This window comes from Grus americana, chromosome 2, assembly GCF_028858705.1.
Source record: "Grus americana isolate bGruAme1 chromosome 2, bGruAme1.mat, whole genome shotgun sequence".
Taxonomy (NCBI): domain Eukaryota; kingdom Metazoa; phylum Chordata; class Aves; order Gruiformes; family Gruidae; genus Grus; species Grus americana.
In genome coordinates this window covers 142,818,609-142,837,693 of record NC_072853.1, presented here as the reverse complement: position 1 = coordinate 142,837,693, position 19,085 = coordinate 142,818,609, and the positions used below count along the sequence as shown (strand labels likewise).

The 19,085-nt window shown below is 41.7% G+C and overlaps 1 protein-coding gene across 5 annotated transcripts in view; it reads right to left on the bottom strand.

Annotated features, from left to right (window-relative positions):
• CALCR (calcitonin receptor) overlaps positions 1 to 19,085 on the bottom strand; it is a 167,739-nt gene that overhangs the window by 29,213 nt on the left and 119,441 nt on the right. For all 5 annotated transcript variants that reach the window (XM_054818261.1, XM_054818264.1, XM_054818260.1 and 2 more), the window contains 2 exons: positions 17,506 to 17,597; positions 10,975 to 11,101 (listed from right to left, as the gene is read on the bottom strand). In XM_054818261.1, the coding sequence (XP_054674236.1) occupies positions 10,975 to 11,101; positions 17,506 to 17,597 (219 nt within the window). The remainder of the gene's footprint in view (positions 1 to 10,974; positions 11,102 to 17,505; positions 17,598 to 19,085) is intronic.

Here is a 19,085-nt window from a genome sequence, read left to right as displayed (position 1 = left end):
TGTTGTGTCTTGTACAATATGCAGCACTGTCAAATCCAGGAGTCAAAGGCTTATCACAGCACCTTCACACTATGAAGGAGAGTAAAATGTTGCGAGCTCTCAGTCTGTGGGTGTGCAGGTGACAAGCTAGTGGGTTTTAATGCTTGAGCAGGGCAGGCTGAGAGGAAATAGCTGGTCCTTTCTAGTGCAACCCCATAACTGTGGCTCAGGCTAGTGTGCCTGTCTCCTAAACAAAAGAATAAACAAATGCTCCTCTTTTCAAGAGCCTGCATTGCCCTGCACAGGTTGGTGGCTATGCAGCAAGGGAAAGTGTGATGCAATTACCGGGAAAGCCCCAAAGCCAGGTAACTACCTAAAAAAGCAGCTCCTCTGTGGCTCTGGGAGGATGGCCAAGAGTGAACCTTTTTTTGGCAGATGCAGCCCAGCAAGGAATTCAATCTGTGAGCAAGGTGGCTGCCTCCTGCTACTTGTTCTCACTGCACTGATGAACACAAAAGCTGTGTAAAGTTCTTTACAGATCTGTGGGAGAGCACTGAGAAAAAAACTCCTTTATTGTTAATTTTTCTTCCTCACGAAAGCAAACTGCAAGGGGCTTAAATTCTGGCTAACTGCTCAGGAGCAAAAGGGGTGAATAGGAATACAGTCAGTCAGATTCTCCTCTTGCAAATCTTGCTAAGAGTCGTGTAACTTGTGAACACCTCAGTTGCGACATGTAATGAAGGCACTTCAAAAAGATTCTGGAACCATTTCACAGAGAAGACATACAATAATTTATTCTCCTTTTACAAGAAGGAGCTAGAACTGGTGTCTACGATGTTTTGCAGGATATATTGACATATTCTAAATACTGTTAATGTTCCAGTCCTGTCAAAGGAGTCCCAAAGTTCCATCTGCCTACGCAGTACCCTGCACTTGTGCAGTAATGTAATTGGCATGCCACTCTCCTCGGCTAATCCAGCGGCCCCTCATCACATGTACTTGTCATTTCTCTGTTTAGACTCTCCTTGGTTATCGGTTAATAGCTTACAGACAGAAAACAGCAGCATTACCTATTAGAGCAAATGAAACCAAAACAAGCAGACTACGTAAAACCCAGAATACTATCTTCACAATAATAACAAAATGTAATGTGAAATAAACTGCTTTTGTTTTTGAGCGGGATAAATTGTTTTTGAGCAGGTCTTCCTACTAATTCAGTCAGAATAAAAGGACTTGACTCAGTTGCGGCATAGGAAAGCTGTACAGATTCCTGGGTGTCCTGTTCCCGTGATACTCTTCTGGGTGAAGGGATTCAGGTTGGCAAGTCAGGAGATCTGTGTTTTACACCAGTCCTTGCCAACTCTGGAGAGCCTGCCCTACGGAAAGTGAGTGTGGGATAGCCCATCAATGTGCATAACAAAACCTCTCTTTTCAAATGCTCACTACCCATTGAAATGCCCCTGACTGACATTTCAAAGAAATAAATTGCTAAGTGGCCAACCAAGGTTATCAATTTCAAACCAAGCCAGCTACACGGGCCATCACTACAGCTCTGCATTTCTTTGTTTAAAGGGAAATAAACTTCTTTGACGTCACCGAGGATCAGTTAGTGTGGTTCCTCTTCACCTCCGTGAACCTCCCCAGTGCTCGGCAGTGAAGAGCTCTCCTTGTGGAGAGTTTGTACATGATATATTCAAATTCAGTTTGAAGGCAATAAGATATATTCTCAGATATTCTTAACTTAGCATCTTAAAGGAGTAGTTTGAAGTTTGCTTCCTGGATCTGCCTTACACATTTATTTGTTTGGTTGTATTTTTTCTGGTTATTAGAACACTATTCTATAAAAATATTCTTAAATTCCAAGTATCCATGAGTTACATAAATAAGCAATAAAAGAATTTTCCAAAGCAAGACAGTGCTAAGTATTGTAGCTATAAATCACTGGCTATCAGAACGTCATACCATTATACAATATATCTACTATGAGTCATCCATTAAATTGTGTTCCAGTCAGAAACCTGGCTCACAGGGGCTTGGGCTAAGATTAATGTTTTAATATACTTTTAAAGCATTTACAGAACAAAATGTACACAGTTTCTGAGAGGGATCCTAGGTTTTGTGTTACAAGAAAGCAAAATATGTAATTAAATGATGTGAGATATTTTTAACAGCATCTGTGTCCATGTCTACACTATAGTGAAGGCGGCAGCCCAGAATTAGGCATTCTGGACAGGAATTAATACGGCTACATTTGCACATCCTTGAGTCCCAGCTGCCGTAGCAATTGCTTTCACAGGGCTGCAGCTTTGAAGCAGGGCACCCCGTGCCGGGCTAAGCTCCCATGGGGTTCCCATGGCACATCCAGCACTGCCAGTGCATGGTGGCCACCAACTCCTCACCGGTGGGGTGCATCATGGTAAGCAACACACAGGGCAAGAGGCAGACCAAACGCAGCCTCGTCACCACCAATGAGCTTGGATTCTGAGCTGGGGTTGCTGGAGGGAGGCAGCTTTTCAGGAAGGAATCATAAGAATGAGTGTGACTGATGGAGGAGGACAAAGAGGCCGTCAGAGACGGGCATCAAGAAGGAGCAAACAGGGGCATTCAGGGTAGCCTAAAAAAAAATAGTAGTCAGGAGCTACTCAACCTGCTGTTCATTTGGACTGGGAACAAAATCAGAGCGCTCACAAGTCTGCTGCCATCTTCTCCCAGTGGTGGGAGGTAACCCCCAATGAAAAGGAGTAAGAGCTTCAGTTATTCCAGGCACCTCTCCTCTGCCATCACACCTGAGCAAGAGTCACCGGGCACAGGAGGGTGGGACAAGACAGATGTTACTCAAACAGAATATTCTTGTGGTGCTGCAGCTGATTTTTGCAGCCATACCTAAGCTCTGGACATGTTGCACCCTGAGCAAGACTAGTTTAGGACTACATGGAGTATGTCTTACAGCTGACTGTACTTAGTGCTTAGGTTTGAGGTGTAAGATCTAGACCTGCAAAGGTGTCTCCTAAGGACTAGATACACATACAATTGATGACATGGATATAACCACTCCATGATTCAGTTAAATGCTCCAAGGATTTTCTAATGATACGACTGGGATTTGTGAGACCAAATATAGACACCTAAGATGTCTCTCCTGTAGTCGAAAGATCAGGTGATGGAGATTACAGCAAAAATTACCTCATCCTAAACAAGATATCTAAAATAAGTCAGATGGATTGAATGTGCCTTTGTCTATCTTTAGCTATAAAAGGTGTGTGGGGTGACTACCTCAGCTTTACGTATCTACAGTACAGGTGTCTAAATATAAGACATACCTGACCTTAAATGCCTATGGGTGTTTTAACGGTCTAGATGTACTCAGACTCTACTTCAATGCCTTTCCTGGGGTGACCCACTGCCAGGGGGGGGCTCCAGCCACTTGAAGAATGCTGGGACACCAGGAAATTCAGAAAACAGTCAGTTGGGTGTATGCAGCCATAAGCTATTCAGAGGTGAAATAGTAAGGAAAGGAACTTAATCATTCAAATCACTGACCTATTATTGATTGATAGGTCATTCTGGCAATTAAAGCTAAAGGCCATGTACATAACTAGCCCAAGCCTCTTGCCTTTTTTCTCCTGCCCAAAGTCATTACTGTTTCTTCACCCATACTCTTACCCCATGTGCTTGGCTGTCATCTGTAAAGACACTTTGGTGTCCTTTCATTTATTTCTCTTCTGTTTCAGGCTACTTCTGTTTGGTCTTAAATACCTTCAAGAGGAGTGGGGTGGCTGGGTCATGACTGAAAATGGGCAATAACACAGGTCTGCACAGCAGTCACCGATGGGCAATGAAATAGCATGGATGGCACCTAACCTGGATGTCTGACTTCAGTATAGATGCACAGACTGAAGCAGTCCCTGGAGAGGAATGAGCACTTTGCATTTAATTCACCTGACCTGTTTTAGCCGTCTGCATTACAGCAAGAGGAATGGTCTGCTGGACTCAGACACACATGCCTGCACTGGCAGCGCTGCCATTTAATCAGACAAATTTCAGTGAGGAAAATAGCTGCAGCAGCACGGTATCAGGGAGAATACTGTGTTTTGGAAACATGGTACTGTCCTTCTGAGGGGAATTCCTTTTGGAAATTCCATTTTTTGAGTGATTTTGAAAAATCTACTTTCTGGACAATTCACACTCAAATTTCTCACGTTGTAGGCAGATCCTTTTAAAGACATATGCTAAGAAAAACTTGGGAGAGGAACCTCAAGTGTAATTTGAATTATCTTGAATTAGCAGTTGCTTCTACAACAGCAAAGTTTCTAAACATAATTACTTTATATTCCCTGAGAAATATAAAACCCTACACTGCTTAAATGTGCTGTTTATGTGAACTTCATTAGGGGATGTCCTGTCCATACAGCATAGCATCAAATCCACCAAAAAGGCAAATGTTAGTGTTTGTACTTGTTGATCTGACATTTAAGAATAAGTCGCTACTTGACATTTTTCCATGTCTGTTTTTTTAGGAGCTAATGACATACCATCTACTCACCTTTCAGTCTCTCAGATGTGTAGGAGACAGTGCAATTGACAGAATTTATGGTCACCTAGGTCCCATCCAACATTTTTAGGTCGTCTTCACTTTGTAGTTATAAACCTCTCCCATCGCTTGAAAACCAAAGGGAAAAATTATAAAAAGCCTCAGTAACGCATGGAGAATTGAGTTAGTGTCGGAACTCAGTCAAGCACAACTCCACACCAGGAAAGACTAACAGCCTTTCAGGGACCACTACAGCTCAGTTCTGAGGGTAAAATAAGTACACCTTTCTTGAGCAGCAGTTCTGAAGGCATGTCATGAATTTTAGCAAATCTGGAGTGGATTCACTCATTTTGCACATAGGGCCAGCATGTGCGTTCCTATGACAAGCTCATATAAAAACCTCAGTGGCTGCAAACGGCCACTGTGGCCAGACAAGACAATTGCAGATGATGACAGCAAGACGGGATACTGAGAGTGTGCCAATTTTGAAAACAGCTGTCCTGGAAGTGCTTATTTCTCACTGCCAAAACGGCAGAGCTTCAGGGTCCAGAGATGGTACGGGTGCATAATGATTAGGCAGAATGACAGGTTAAACCAGACTTTTCATAGGTACATTTAAATCTGTAGTTTGGCCTCTGTGCCAGACATCTGACCTCCATCCTTGCTATGGCTGAGAGTGCAGGTCTTCCTCACCTGAGCAGAAAAGATGCAGCCCGAAAACCTGGGAACAAGCCCCAGGGCCCGATGCCTTCAGCTTTGGGACCACAATGCATTTTACAGTACAAAGTCCTTTCTGGAATCACACTTCTGGAGAAACTGGCACTCTGCCTCCTAAATAAGAGGCTGTGTGTAGGGATCACACTGCTGAAATACCATCCACAGGATCTGACAGAGTCTGGGTTATTCTGACATGAAATACCTTGGGACTGGGCTACATGAAAGCTATCATCCCTCCCTTCCTGATGCTGCAACAGTTTTGAGAAATCTGAGCCTACTATAGATACTGCTTTAAAAGAAGTGCAAGCAACTAAAATGTAGACAGAATAATTCCTGAGGAAAGTAAGATGAGGAAATTTGTCCCAAAATAAATATCTATTCTTAGACTCTTAAGCCTCTTTTTTCCCCTCCTGATGGCAGCTGTTAATTTGATGGTGCCTTCCCATTGAGAAAGCAACCATAATAATGTTGTTGAGAAAGCTCAGCTCTTTCTCAGAGGTGGTGACTGACCTCTTTGCAGCTCGAATTCAGTTGTTCCACATAAACCACAAATACTCTTCACAGAAGTGTCATGAATGCTGTGAATGTCCTTTAATCATCCATATTTCATATTCTGAGCATGGCACGCCACATCAGATCAGTGAATCTGACACCACCAGGATTACATGGTGCTTTGTTTCCTCCATTACTCTGAGAGTTTTGAAAATATAAACAGGAATATAAAGACCTTGGGAAAAATGATGGGAATTACTGCTCTGTTTCATGCCATTTAGACCCGGACAGATCTGTCTTAAAACGAATGCAGATATTATTCCAGCCTGAAAATTTGTGAGAATTCTTTGAATATTGGCTGGTTCTGAATTCACAGTGTCTTTTGGTCTGCATTAATCTCATTCAGCCTCATGGGAGGGGAAAGACCTGATCTTTCCTAGGATGGAAGAGGAGATTCTGATTTACATCTGAATTACTGCAGTGTTACGCCAGCGCAACCCAGTGATTTCAGTGAGGGTAAAACTGGTGCAGTACAGTCCTGGCACTGCCCATGAGCTTGCTACTGGCAGAAATTTCATTTGCAAATGATTCACCAGCATAAACCAAACCCATCCTCTTGAAGGTTCCTGAACCAAACATGAACCTGAACCAAAGTTACAGTCATTCCTTGCCTCCAAGGAAGGTCACACTGCCCTTTGCTCACAGGCATAGGACATTGTCAGAGATCCCGTGCCAGCCGTGCCTGGGTGAGGAGCTGGAGAGCAGGAGATCCCGTCCCTGTGCATCCTGCACAGTACTGCTCTATTTTCCTTGTCCCTGGAATGCTTAGCAATGCTGGACAGGACTGGTGAGGGGGAGTCTAGACAGCAAATGCTGTTAGGAAGCAAAGAATTATACCCTGAGAAGTGCAGTTCCGCCGATACTAGAGAAATGCAATGGCAGCTGGAGGGACTGTCATCTCCATGTGTCAGTTCTGATTTGTGGATGAGGGCAGAGGCAGATAGAGCAGGAATTTCCTTTCCCTGTCACCTCCTGAGGTGACCCCCCTGTAGACACATGCACATCAGGCACTGTGCTTGCCTGCACCTCTCAGGCTCAGCCATCGTGCCTATGAACCTCAGAATGTGATATGGTGCTTTGTAGTCCAATTCAAAAATGCTCCTTAGCTGGGACAGTTTCTTTCTAAACCTGAGCATTGGAGCCAAGCTTTCCTGTTCTCCCTCTCTTTCTATTGATTCCCCAGTTACCAGTGGCATCCTTTTTGTGTTTAAAAAAAATATTTAATGGATCTTAGAAACATGTTAGTGACTACACTTGTTCCTGTTTCAAAAGACAATTTGTGATTCTCCTGTCGTGGTATAGCATTTGCTATGTCAGGAAAGAGCTTGTGCCACTCAGATACCTGCTCTTCTCTGCTTTACTGGTGAAAGCCAAAATGACAAGACAGGTATCTGTCACAGGAGAAACAGGAGGGATAGAAGATGCGAGCTTGTCTTCATGAACCTGCTTAGGGAAAGGAAAACGAAAGGGATTTAGGTATTTATTTGCAGATGACAAATATTATTCTGGAGCATCTACAAGATGCAGCCTCAGTACTTTGCTTGTAAATGATCAATTAAAGGGTTTGATTCACTCGCCTACAATAGGCACTTCTGGTCTCTCTTTTACTTTGGAGCTGAACAAAAAATGCCATTTTCATCACTGAACATGGTGTAATGAGAACTGGTGGAAACTCTTTGACTTCAATAGAGCTTGGCATGAGTGTAACTGGAGACTGACTTTGGTCCTCCTTGACTCACACAAAAGCAAGTAATACATTTTATTCTCTCCAGGCCAACTTTGTTGAGCCAGTTTGTCCTAGTATAGTCAATGCACAAATAATCTGCAAATGCACAAATTTGCACAATTGGTAAATTCACAAATATATACTAGGCCCAAGACTTATCGCTATACCTGAAGCAGCAGAAGGGCAATGTTTTAAACAGTCAGTTAGATGAAGGGCTCCTAGGCAAGATGATGACAGCAGTCACATGAACACCAACCCTCTCCTAGCATAGAAGATAACATGAGAAGACTCAGGAGACATGATCTCTAGTCCAGTAATACTCTGCTAGAAGTTTGGTCTTTGATTATTTTTGCATCTAGACAATACTCTAGAATAGCTTTGAGTCATCTCTTTGGGGCTAAACTGATTGCAGAGGCACCTGTAAGTAATCTTGTGGAAGCTACCCCTCCAGTCACTAGCTGTACCTTCCTTTACCCCCATCAGTACAAAAAAAGAAAAATACAGATCTGATGTGCAAGACTATATTAGATTAGTTAGCAGGATTTTTATTTATATTTCCCAGGTTTTAATGGAGAACATAATGTGCTATTCACAGATCACCCTTCTTCTGTGGGTCAGTGTCATTTAAGAAGGTGATAGAAGATACTCCTTCCTATAAAGTCTGTTCCAGTAATAGTGTAATTAATGCAGTTGCTACTTTAGATACAACATGCAAAAAATTAGGTCATGCAACATTTTCCAGTATATGTAAATAAGTGTTCATAGATGTGCCATGTTTATTCAAGTGTCCCTGAACCTTTTTCATTGCTGCTTTGCTTCTTGTATGGCCAGCTGGGCTCACATCTTTCTCCTCCATCATTTCAGATCCAGACAAGTCTGAGAGAAAGAGAGAGAGAAAAAAAAAATAATTATATAACCAGAAAGCAGGAAAAAAAGGTAAAAAAGCAAATTAAGATATATTGAAAAAGTGGCTTGACTTACCATTTTACACGAGCAGAATGATCATCAAAGGGTTTAACTCTGTGCAGCAAACTATATGTGAGTAAGGATGCAGTATGGCCTCTCCTCATGTAAATGATCTTTGGATTGTCTCACATCTTGTCTGTCTGGATACAGGGAGAATGTGGGTGTCGTGGTGTTAGGGATGAATTTCCTCTCTTGCTCCTCCTGTCTTTTCTCTTTAACAGAACCTTCTTTCTTCTTTCAAAATTACATGGATTTGTTGACATTCTCATAAATATGTATTCACCAAATGTATTTTTCCCATGGCATTGCATATTTAAAATCTATTGTGAAACTTTAGGCAGGAAAATAAAGCTGAAGCTATTGGGGTGGAAACACATTTATTATTTTTCAGAATAAATACCACTAACTTCATCTCTGTATATGGCCATTACATAAGGGGTATCAGTGAAATTCCTTCTAAACACCTCAGTATTTCTGTATATATCGGAGGTAGGAGCCACACACATACGAGCCTGTCAAGCTCAGAAGACACACAGGATGCAAGTGGATAAATGCAGCAAACTACAGGAAGTCAGAAGTTGTCATCTTAAAATGGACTTAATAAAACAAAAGGTGCAGTAGGGATAGAAAAAAACCCCAAGCTTTAAAGCCTTTAAAGCTCTGTTAATCAGCATTAAAATAAAAATATTATGGGAATCTATCTGGTGGAATAAGTAAATTTTTAACATAAACCCTTTAAGTCTTCATAAACTCATATGGAGACTATATATAATTTCATCATGTGTTAAAAATTTGCCTGTGGTAGTTCATTTTCTTTTCCCAATCATGTATTTACAAGTTTATTATGTTACTAAAATAACGGAATACACTTTCTAGTAATGTTGGGAGGCTTTTAACATATTTGCAGATCAGCAGGTGACCTCACCTCCTTTTTTTCTGATTTTTTTTTTTAAGGAAGGGAAATCTAGAAAGTGAGGCAAGATCAAGCAGTGAGTGTAACCTCACCCAATACCTGACTGCAGAACAAAAATGGAAGACTCCAGGTCTTCTGGCCCCAAGTTTTCAGCACTAAGGGTCCTCTTCATATTCTGTCTGGACACCTGAAAGCTGACTGCATACATGAAGCTCCACACTGCTCTGGGGCTCCATGGCCTCCAAAGGTAACCACTTAGGTCACTTCTATAGTGTCTGTTGCCATAGCAACAGAGGTTGGGGTTTTCACTGGGTGATGCTCAGCATGCCAGTACCTGTCCTGTGGCTACGTGGCTCTACTGAATCCTCTGAGAGCTTCGTCATTGACTTCACTGGGGTCAAGATTTCACTCCAGATAAAGATCCAGCCCAAAGGCACTAGATACAGCTTTTTAATGAAATCTTAAAGCATAAGCGTCCTTGCCATGGCCTCCACTTTTAGTTTAAAGCACTTCAGATAATTTACTTCTGCTATCAGGAAGTGTCATTCTTAACCCTGAGGTAATGATCTTACTTCAATTTAGGTGCCTGATATTATCTGCCAGCTTTTTATCTTCAAATATCAAGTGTATTTTCATTGCATCTCTTGTACAGGCCATGTACATATGATGCTATGCAGTAAGGAGAAACAAAATGTGTGATTTTTTAATTATTCTTCTGCTCTTCTATTTTTTAATCTCCAGATGGTCCCTGGAACTGGTGATGTTTTCTTTAGTCTATATACTTCCTGCTTTAATTAGCTTTCTTAACCAGCATACATTTGAGACACACACGTGATCAGATAATATCGGGTGCTAATGTTTAATTGCTTTCATAAAATTAGAAGCGTATAAATGGTTGAACTTAATTGCATGATCTTAGAAGACAAGCTGATCAGTGTTGTGACATAACTTGAGAGATTCCCAGGCTTGCATCAATTTCACATCAGCCGAGGCTGCTGTAACGACGGCGAGCACAACGCGATTGCTCTGTTAGAGAGCAAGATCAGAGCCAGGTGACTGAGATCTGCCATACATACTTACCAGCTGAGGGGCTGACACAAGTTGTATCACTATCCAAGAGCAGCAAAGCAAGCTATTGCTTTGATTTACCACCTCCCCCCAAAAAAATTGCAGCAAACAGATCTTTGGGGGGTTTTGAAAAAAGCTGTATCCCGCTCCACCCCTGCCCCTCCCCAGCATGTGTGTCTGTGCGAACGGACAGGTCGCCACCAAAGGCGTCTGTCCCTTTGGGGGCTTTGTTGGGAAATGTCATGTAGTTAGTGTTGAGAGTGGTGGGGATCTGACACAGGTTTGTATGGACAGGATGGCTGGACCGAGTCCGAGGCTTCTCCCTCTTGTACCAAATTCAAAGGTTTGTATTGCTTGGTGAAAGATCTGAGCAAGGTTGAGTGAAATTCTCAGAATCTGCACGTTCTGTGCATGTTTTACCAGACGGCTATCATTAACTGGTGAATAGCAACGTCTGGTTTTGGCGTGGCCATAGTAATTTTAATTGGGTGTTAAGACAGAGAGGAGTCATGCAATACTTACAGGATCCCTTTTGACAAGGCCTGGGTTAGGCACAACAGCAATGAGGTGGGCAATTGTAAACATGGAGTTCAGCACGTAAGAAAAAAACAAATTCTTATGCAGTGTTATCCTTTGACAGCTGAGGCTCCTGAAAAATATGTAGCACACGTCGTAAATTAGTATTTTTCTTCTGATGTCACTTTAACAAGCTCTTTCTGGCAACAGTCTCCCAAGAATGCCTTTTGGCAAGGCGTAATCGGAAAATACATGCCTTGCACTGCAGCCACAACCTCTGACAAATTTTTGGTTTTGTTTTTACACCTGTTTAGTACTACATGCTTTTTAGACCATGTTGCAAACATTCTCAGTCCTTGATGCCTGTCTTTATTTCATGGTAATCGAGATATTCAGTGGTGAAGCAGAACTCTGAGAATTTAGATGCGCATGAAACAAGTAAGGAACATCAGGAATACTGCTTTATAAGTAACTGTTCCCTGGAGACGCAATTTCTCAAATATGTAGATGAAAATTATTTGCTACTTTAGGAATTAGTGGTGAGACAGGATGGGAACTTTGGGCAGGAGCCCCCTTAAATTACAGGGGGATTTGTGTTGGTATTCTGCATGTTTCTAACTCCAGCCGAGATCCCAAACCAGAAGAGGTTGTTTTCCTGCTCAGAAGGAGCAGCAATCTTTTCTGAATGACTGATTTTGGGGAGGGTGGGATTCCTGCTATTGTGAGTAACTGAATTTCACAAGAGAAGTTTGCAGAATTCTTGTGCAACCTAATCATGACTGTGGTTTCAGACCTGAAACGTCTTTCTAATTCATACCCAAATCCTCCTGCCACCTCCTCTGCTACCCCTAATGCAGAGAACAATGCCCCTGCCCCCGCAGCGCTCCATGCCCCAGAGCACAGCCTGGGGCTGGCAGGAGGTGATTGCAGAAAGGCAGTCTTGGAGTTGTTAGATAATGCTGTGATGCCTGTATTCAGTGATCGCTGGGAGCAAGCAGGCAAAACCCATAGGTAAAAAGAGCTAAGAAGAGCAAGTATTGCTGCCTTTTGCAGTCTGGAACGGAGCGCAGGCTGTGACCTTCTGATGCTCTGTGTGTGGAGGTTAACACAGAAAGCACTTTCTTTAAAACCAGAGAGCTAATCTAACCAACTGAACCCTTCTCTGTTTATTTTTCTTGTTTATTTATTTTTCTTTTTTAGCTCCTCGGTCACCTGCCACTTATTAGTTCTCCTCACACCTTTTTTTTTTCTCGTTACACCTCTTTTTTTTTTTTTTCCCCAAGTTCTTGTGCTTACTCCATCTGTATTTGCCCCCATCACAAATCCAGTCTAATGTTCCTTTTCTGGTCCTAAGCTCTGGTGGTATTTATCTAGTCCTGATTCTTCCTTTCTCCTCATTCTCCATCACTATACTCTGCCTATACTATTGACCCCATTTTTCCTGGGATGCTACCACACACCCATCACCCTCAGTCTTTCTCTTGCAGTCCTGGCTACACCCATCCCACTCCCAAGAAATCAAAATTTCCCTATTAATTAGAGCAGTCTCTTCAGCTCCTGGCCACAGAGGTGCTGCCTCTTGTCTCTCCAGCTGCCTCTCTATGCAGCTACCAGTACAGAGAGACAGTCTTCTGTGATAATCTCTGCCAGGTACATGTGCCTCCACTCCCATTCCTGTCTCTCCTCACTGTTCTGCTTGGCTTTTGCCAGTCTTCCTCCTCTATTAAACTGGACTGTCCTTCATTGCACGTTGCCTTCATCTGCTGTCCAAGTTCCTGTCCCTGCCTGCCTTCCTCTCTTAGTTTTACTCCTGCATTGCTCTCCTCCTTCCTCTCAGTATTTCCCACTTTTTTACCTTGATGCCAGCTTTCACGTTAAAGACCCATCTGGATCATGAAGTGTATATTTCTATACCCTCACTTTCGAATTTGACCTTCAGTGTTTGCCATCCAAATGGCATCAGCACCTGCCTGACTTGGTCCACACTGAGAGAACATTTTAGTAAAACCAAAACCCTTACATGATTCATCCTCCCTGCTGGTTTTGACAATCATCTGTAATCTTCTCCTTCTCTGACCTCTTTTAGCACTCTTCCTGGCCCTCTTCCTGATTCCTAATCATTCCTTCATGGTGTCTTTCAAGGCTCCTTGTCATCTCCCAACCATCTTTCTGTATGCTCCCTACTCCATTAACCAGTATGCAGGAAGGCATCACTAAGCCAGTTATCCAGGTGTAAAACTTGGGTTTCACTTGTGAGTTTTTTGTGCCTCTATCAATTGTATCTCAGAATTTCAGAGTCTCCTATGTTTCTTGTGGTTCCACTGTGTTTCACATTCATCCTATGTCTTCTACATTTCCTTTGACAGAGAGAGGTCCTCTCATCTACTCACAGATTCACCATTACATTTGAGTTCCTATCTCCAGTTCTCTAGGATATCTTGACTTCCGCGGAGCTTTTAGCATTATTTTATTGACAGATCTGCACTGTGAATCTGTCATTTCTTCTCATTCATGAATATCAAGGATACTGATTTTCACCCCCAGCCAGTTATTTTCCATTTCCTACCCACTTCTTTAGTTTTCAAATTATGTTCATGCTTTCTACTACGCTCTCCCTTACCCCTGGGGAAAACTCCCAACAAATTTCCACCCATTATCCTTCTTCAACTCCCTTTAAAAGCCTTGGAAACAATCAGACTGCAGATGCATTCACAACACACCATCTATTATTCTGGCAAATCTAGACCTAGATGTATTCCCCATCTGTCTGTCTTTATACAAATGTCTTTGTTTTAATAACTCAATTGGAAGAGATCTGGAGCCAGGATTTCCTTTTTTCTTTTGTGTTTTATCATGTAAGATAATAGGGCCTCAGTTTGCAATTACAAAAATATTGCAACATGATGATGCATGCAACTGTTAGACGGTACTTTATGAATACTCTGTCTCCTGTTATGAGTTAGTATTGCTTAGTGATGCTTGTCACTACTGATTCAGTATTCCCTTCCGAATGTACAGCAACATGTGTGATGCCAGATCATTATGAATCTTCATATCCAAAACTGAAAGGAAAATAAATCTCTGCCAAGAAAGACTTCTTATATGGGGGAAAGAGCAACCTCAGCTGTTTGTCGCTGCATCTACAGTCAAAGGCTATTTTACTGCCCCCAAACCATCTCCTGGTATCTGATTGACCTTCTGTTGAAGGTCAAATAATCTACTGCTGTCATAGCCAGATGATAGAAAACAACTGAAGGTAACATGAACCCTGCTCCCTTAGAGCTTTTATTCTCATCTTCTTATCATCATAGTTTAGCTTCCTCTTTATCCTCTCATTTTGCAGCTCTTTGTTTTAATTCCTTTCTTTACTTCTTCCTGTAACCTTTGTGTCATGGATTAGTCATGGAAGGGGAAGGAGGAGAGGAGGAAAGAGAGGAGGAGGTGTGTTACTGTCTGGAAGCCTGCTGCAAAGATGACTCTGTCAGTGCCGCCTGTGACCGGTCAGGATGGCGTGTTGTCCATGACTCAGAGCTAAAAGTGAGTCAGACAGCCTGATCCTGCATCACTGGCTGCAAGGAAGGACCAACTTCTTGGTCCATTTTGGGTAGCCAATTTAACCAGATCCTGTCTTTGCTGTCCCAAATGAACTCTGAAGTCTGGATATAGGATTCCAAATCAGATTAAACTGTGCTCTTCCCAGTTTTCTCATTGCATTGCTGTGGCTTTGTGCTCTTTATCTTTACATAGATGGGAAGGGAATTGATCAGTTTATTGGGCAGAGTTTCTAGCTATCTCTGTATCTGATTTCTGTACATTATCACAGTCATTCATCAAACAGCCTCTCTGGAAATTAGCAGAATTCACAACCTGTATTTTGGATCCACCTATTTTGAGTTTATAATCTTACAGACTCATAATCTATGCAACGTCCAAGCATTTCATTTCCCTGTGTTTCCCAGACTCGTTCTTGATGGTGGTGGTATTGGGGGCTTGTCCTTTTACTGCCCTTCTTGTCTGACAGTTGAGGCACAGACATCTAACTGTACAGCCCTAATATTTATGACACCTTCTTCTGGCCTCTCAATTTACTAAGCATACCATTTTCCAGCCTATACGGACACTCTCATCCATGGTATACCTTTCCAGGTACCAGCAGCAGATGAAGTAACCAGGGAAAACCTTTGCATAATGTTACTAAGAAAACTTACTATTACAAGGCACACAACCTGAACATATCCATAGATATGTAGTACATATAGATCAACATTGGGACCAGAAATAGGCTAAGGTGCCTCATGTAAGATTTAGATTAAATAATACCGGGACTCTGAGGCTAGAATTGATTTAAGCACTGGCACAAGGTATCTGAGGGTTTGTGGAGCACCTTTCACTGCAGATTTTTAGAGCAAGGCAACCATTCCTTGTGCACTCTTTTCATCCCCAAATGTATGCAATTACTATGCATGTGTGAGCTGGAATTTTGTGTTTGCTATGTACTGATGGATTCTACAAATCTTCATATGTGTATTTGCGGCCAAAACCCCCACATTTCAGGAATTCAGATAATTAAGGTGATGATATCTCACAATTCAGCATGTAAAGTTTGTCACATTGCATTGAAGTTTTTCACTTATGTTGCAGAACATAAAATCTACAAATACCAAGACACTTAACAAATGCCAGTTAGCTTAGACACATAAAAACTCTATACTAAAAGAGTCATAGTAAATGTTTAAAACTAAATGGTCATGATAGAAAACGAACTGGCTGTACTTCATTATGATTCCTTGGCCTTACAGGTGATAAAAAGGAATAGCTGAATGTTTACAAAAATACCCTTTGTTTTAAGTTAAGGCTGCAAGATAAAGGAATATGAAAAATGACCAGACTTGGTCATTTCAGACTTGGAAATTTCAGTGTGAAAAACTGCTTTGGAAAATAAAGGTTCTACAGAAAATGAATCCTGGTCTTTTTGAAAATAAGGCATATTTACATTCATGATTTGGCATGACTGGGAAGGTATTAATTTAGAATCTGCTCATAATTCACAGTTACTATTTTGGTCACTAAGATCTGAAAAAAATGCATTTGATGTATTTGTTAAATTTGAGTTGGGAGATTTGAGAGCTTATTTTTCCAGAAACATCAACCAAACAAAAACAAATGATAAACTCTGAGCAGTATACAGAAGTCATGCTCTTTATCTGTCTGCTGGAAAGATAATTAATCCCTAGAAGTATTCTACACTTCTGGATTGCAAATATGTCTTTGAGCTGCTGAAATAGATTGGTGAATACACAAAAGAATATATCTTTCTGTGAGGATGATGATAAAGAAACAAAAAATTATATTTTGGATGCTCATCAAGGGCTTGAATCTTACCTGGCCTTTTATATTACCTTGCAGTTGTCTCCAGATATACTCTACTGATGGTGAGCATTTCCCTATCTCCGGTCATGAACTGATGATCTGGCTATCTGATTACAACTAACTGATGCACTTTTGCTGAAATCAGTAAGATACCATCCCATTTGGGTCATTATACTGGATTTATCATACTGTTTCATCAAAGTATCTGTGAATGGACATTACAACCCTGATTTCTGAGTGTCCTGGAAGTTTGCATTTTATAGTAATGTTACAAAAGTGAAACACCTTAAAAAGATTGTTTAAGAGCTAGAAGAATATAGCTTATGCAAGTCATCACAGCTCTGGATGTACAATAGCTCAGGATCTTGTCCAGTGTTTATTCTTGAATATTTTCCCTGGTGGCCTTTGATGTCTTCTAGTGCTTACCATTTCCATGAGTTGAAAACCAAAGGGTGTTCCCAGACAGCCCTTCGTTACTGATTGTGACTGAAGCTGTAACTACATGTCTGATGGCAAATCTGAGCTCCCTCTGCTCCTTCACTAAAAACACATTATAATAAAGAGTGTGCAGACAGGTTCACTAAAGGACAAGATTTAAATGCTCTAGTTAAGTTGCCATACAGTAGTTGCAATGCTTTCAGTGAATATCCGTTTAGTCTCCTTTGAATACAGCACATAACTGTTTTTCCTTTTAATGACGATGACAGGATACGCACTAGTGGCAGATTCATGCTTAGTGCTGAGTCCTGTAAGCACCTACTCTAGTCAATAGCTCAGTCCTTCAGCATCGGATGAAGGTATTCTTGTCCTTCAGGAGCCGGGGGCTCCAAGCCACTGCCCTGTGCAGTCACTGCACCTGCCAGGGGCTGGACGTGCCCTTTAAGGAACAATAGGCAACTGGTAAATGAAGGGCCTTACTGCATCCTCAGTTACACCCTTTCCCTACGGGCTCCACTTTTACACCAGTCTTGATACAACTAACAGCATGATCTTGGCTACGCACCACTGGGAGCTGTCCCATTGGTGAGGGGACCCCATGCTGATACTTTCTTTACCAGGATTATATAAAAAGGGAGATGTTTCTCACTGCCATGTCCCCTTCCAAGCTTTTCTTTGATTACCACTTGAGATCCCTCAGGGAAAGAAGAGAGTGTAAGAAACACTTACTTGAAATAGAAGAAAATTGCCAAGGAAATCAACAGGGATGCTATAGACAAAGCATGGCCAACGATCGCCATATAATAAAGTATGAACGCCATCTGCAATTTAACAAAAAGAAAAGGCAAACATGAACAATTTGTAGACACTCAGGTTTTCTTCTCATTGCGGAAGAATCTACAAAATCAACCTCCCATTTTGTATTTCTTTTCTTTCAAAGGTTCTTTTTCAATACACTTTTAATATCAGCAATCTATTAAATAGCATGACTCATGGTCTAAAGAGGAGATAAGTGTTTCTTACGTAAGTTGATCTGCTTCTCCTGCACTGAAGTAACTGGTGAGATCCCTGCTAACACTATGCATCACTAACTTTCCTAAGCTCTAGGAGAGCATACCAGACATAACACATTCAGATTTTCAAAAAGTCCATTACAACTTTCCACACACAAAAAATTATTAAAGAAAATAGGTTGGTGCAGGATTAGTAGAAAGCTTTTATGGTTTGAAAGCAGCTTAAACAACAGGAAGCAAAAGCTTAATGGTCACTTTTGGAGATGAGTCAGTGGTTACGTGCCCTCGGGACTGGTATCGGGGCTGGCTTTTTGTTCAACATATTCATCAGTGACCTGATGCAGAGAAATCTCTAAGTTTTCAGGTGATACTTAGGTCTTCCAGATAATAGTAACTCCAGAAGGGCCCCACATAACTGAAGGGACAAGAAGGTGCCACATGAGCTTTAATACAGAAAAAAGTGGGGTGATACACCTAGAGACAAATGATCTAAACCCTGCCCACACAATGGTGAACTCAGAACTGGAAACCAAACTCAGGAAGGAGATTTTGGCCAGTTCTCTGAACCATTGACTTAGCGTGTAATGACAGCCAAAAAGTCAACACAATGTTGGATATCAGGAAAGGCACTGAGGGCAGAACATTATTGTGCCTCTGTTTAAAATTTACATCACACATCTTAAATGCATGTGTGTTTCTTCTCTCCACATCTTATGGACATGGCAGAACTAGGAAAGGTGCAAAAAGGCAACTAAAATATCTGAGGCAGAGTAGCTGTGTTATGACAAGTGGGTACAAATGCTGGGATTCTCCCCTTTGGAGAGGAGAAGTCAGAGGAGGCTTATGATTAAGGCCTACAGAGTCATGAAAGCAGTAGATGAGAAGAAAATTATCCTCATCTCCTACCACACTAGAACAGCACACCCTGAGACAAATTCTGGTTCACACTGGTGTGAACCTTGCTATTGGGCAACTAGATGGTCTTACAGTGCTGGGAAGTGTATGCACAAACAGATAATCAGGCTTTCATTTAGACTAATATCCATGAAACCTAAGATAGGCCTATCCATATTTAATATGCCAACAGTGAAACAAAATCTCAGGACAGCACCTGGGCTACAGAATGCTGCGATACTTAAATGTCATACTTTGGTCTCAGTCAAGCTCTTAAGCATCACCCAGCTATCAGAAGACTGCAGGAGGCTAAATAGCATGCCAGGCTTCACCACTGCCTTCTTTTCTGGAAGCACTAACATAGTATCAGTCTGTCCTGAAAAGAAAAGACTGGATAGCAGG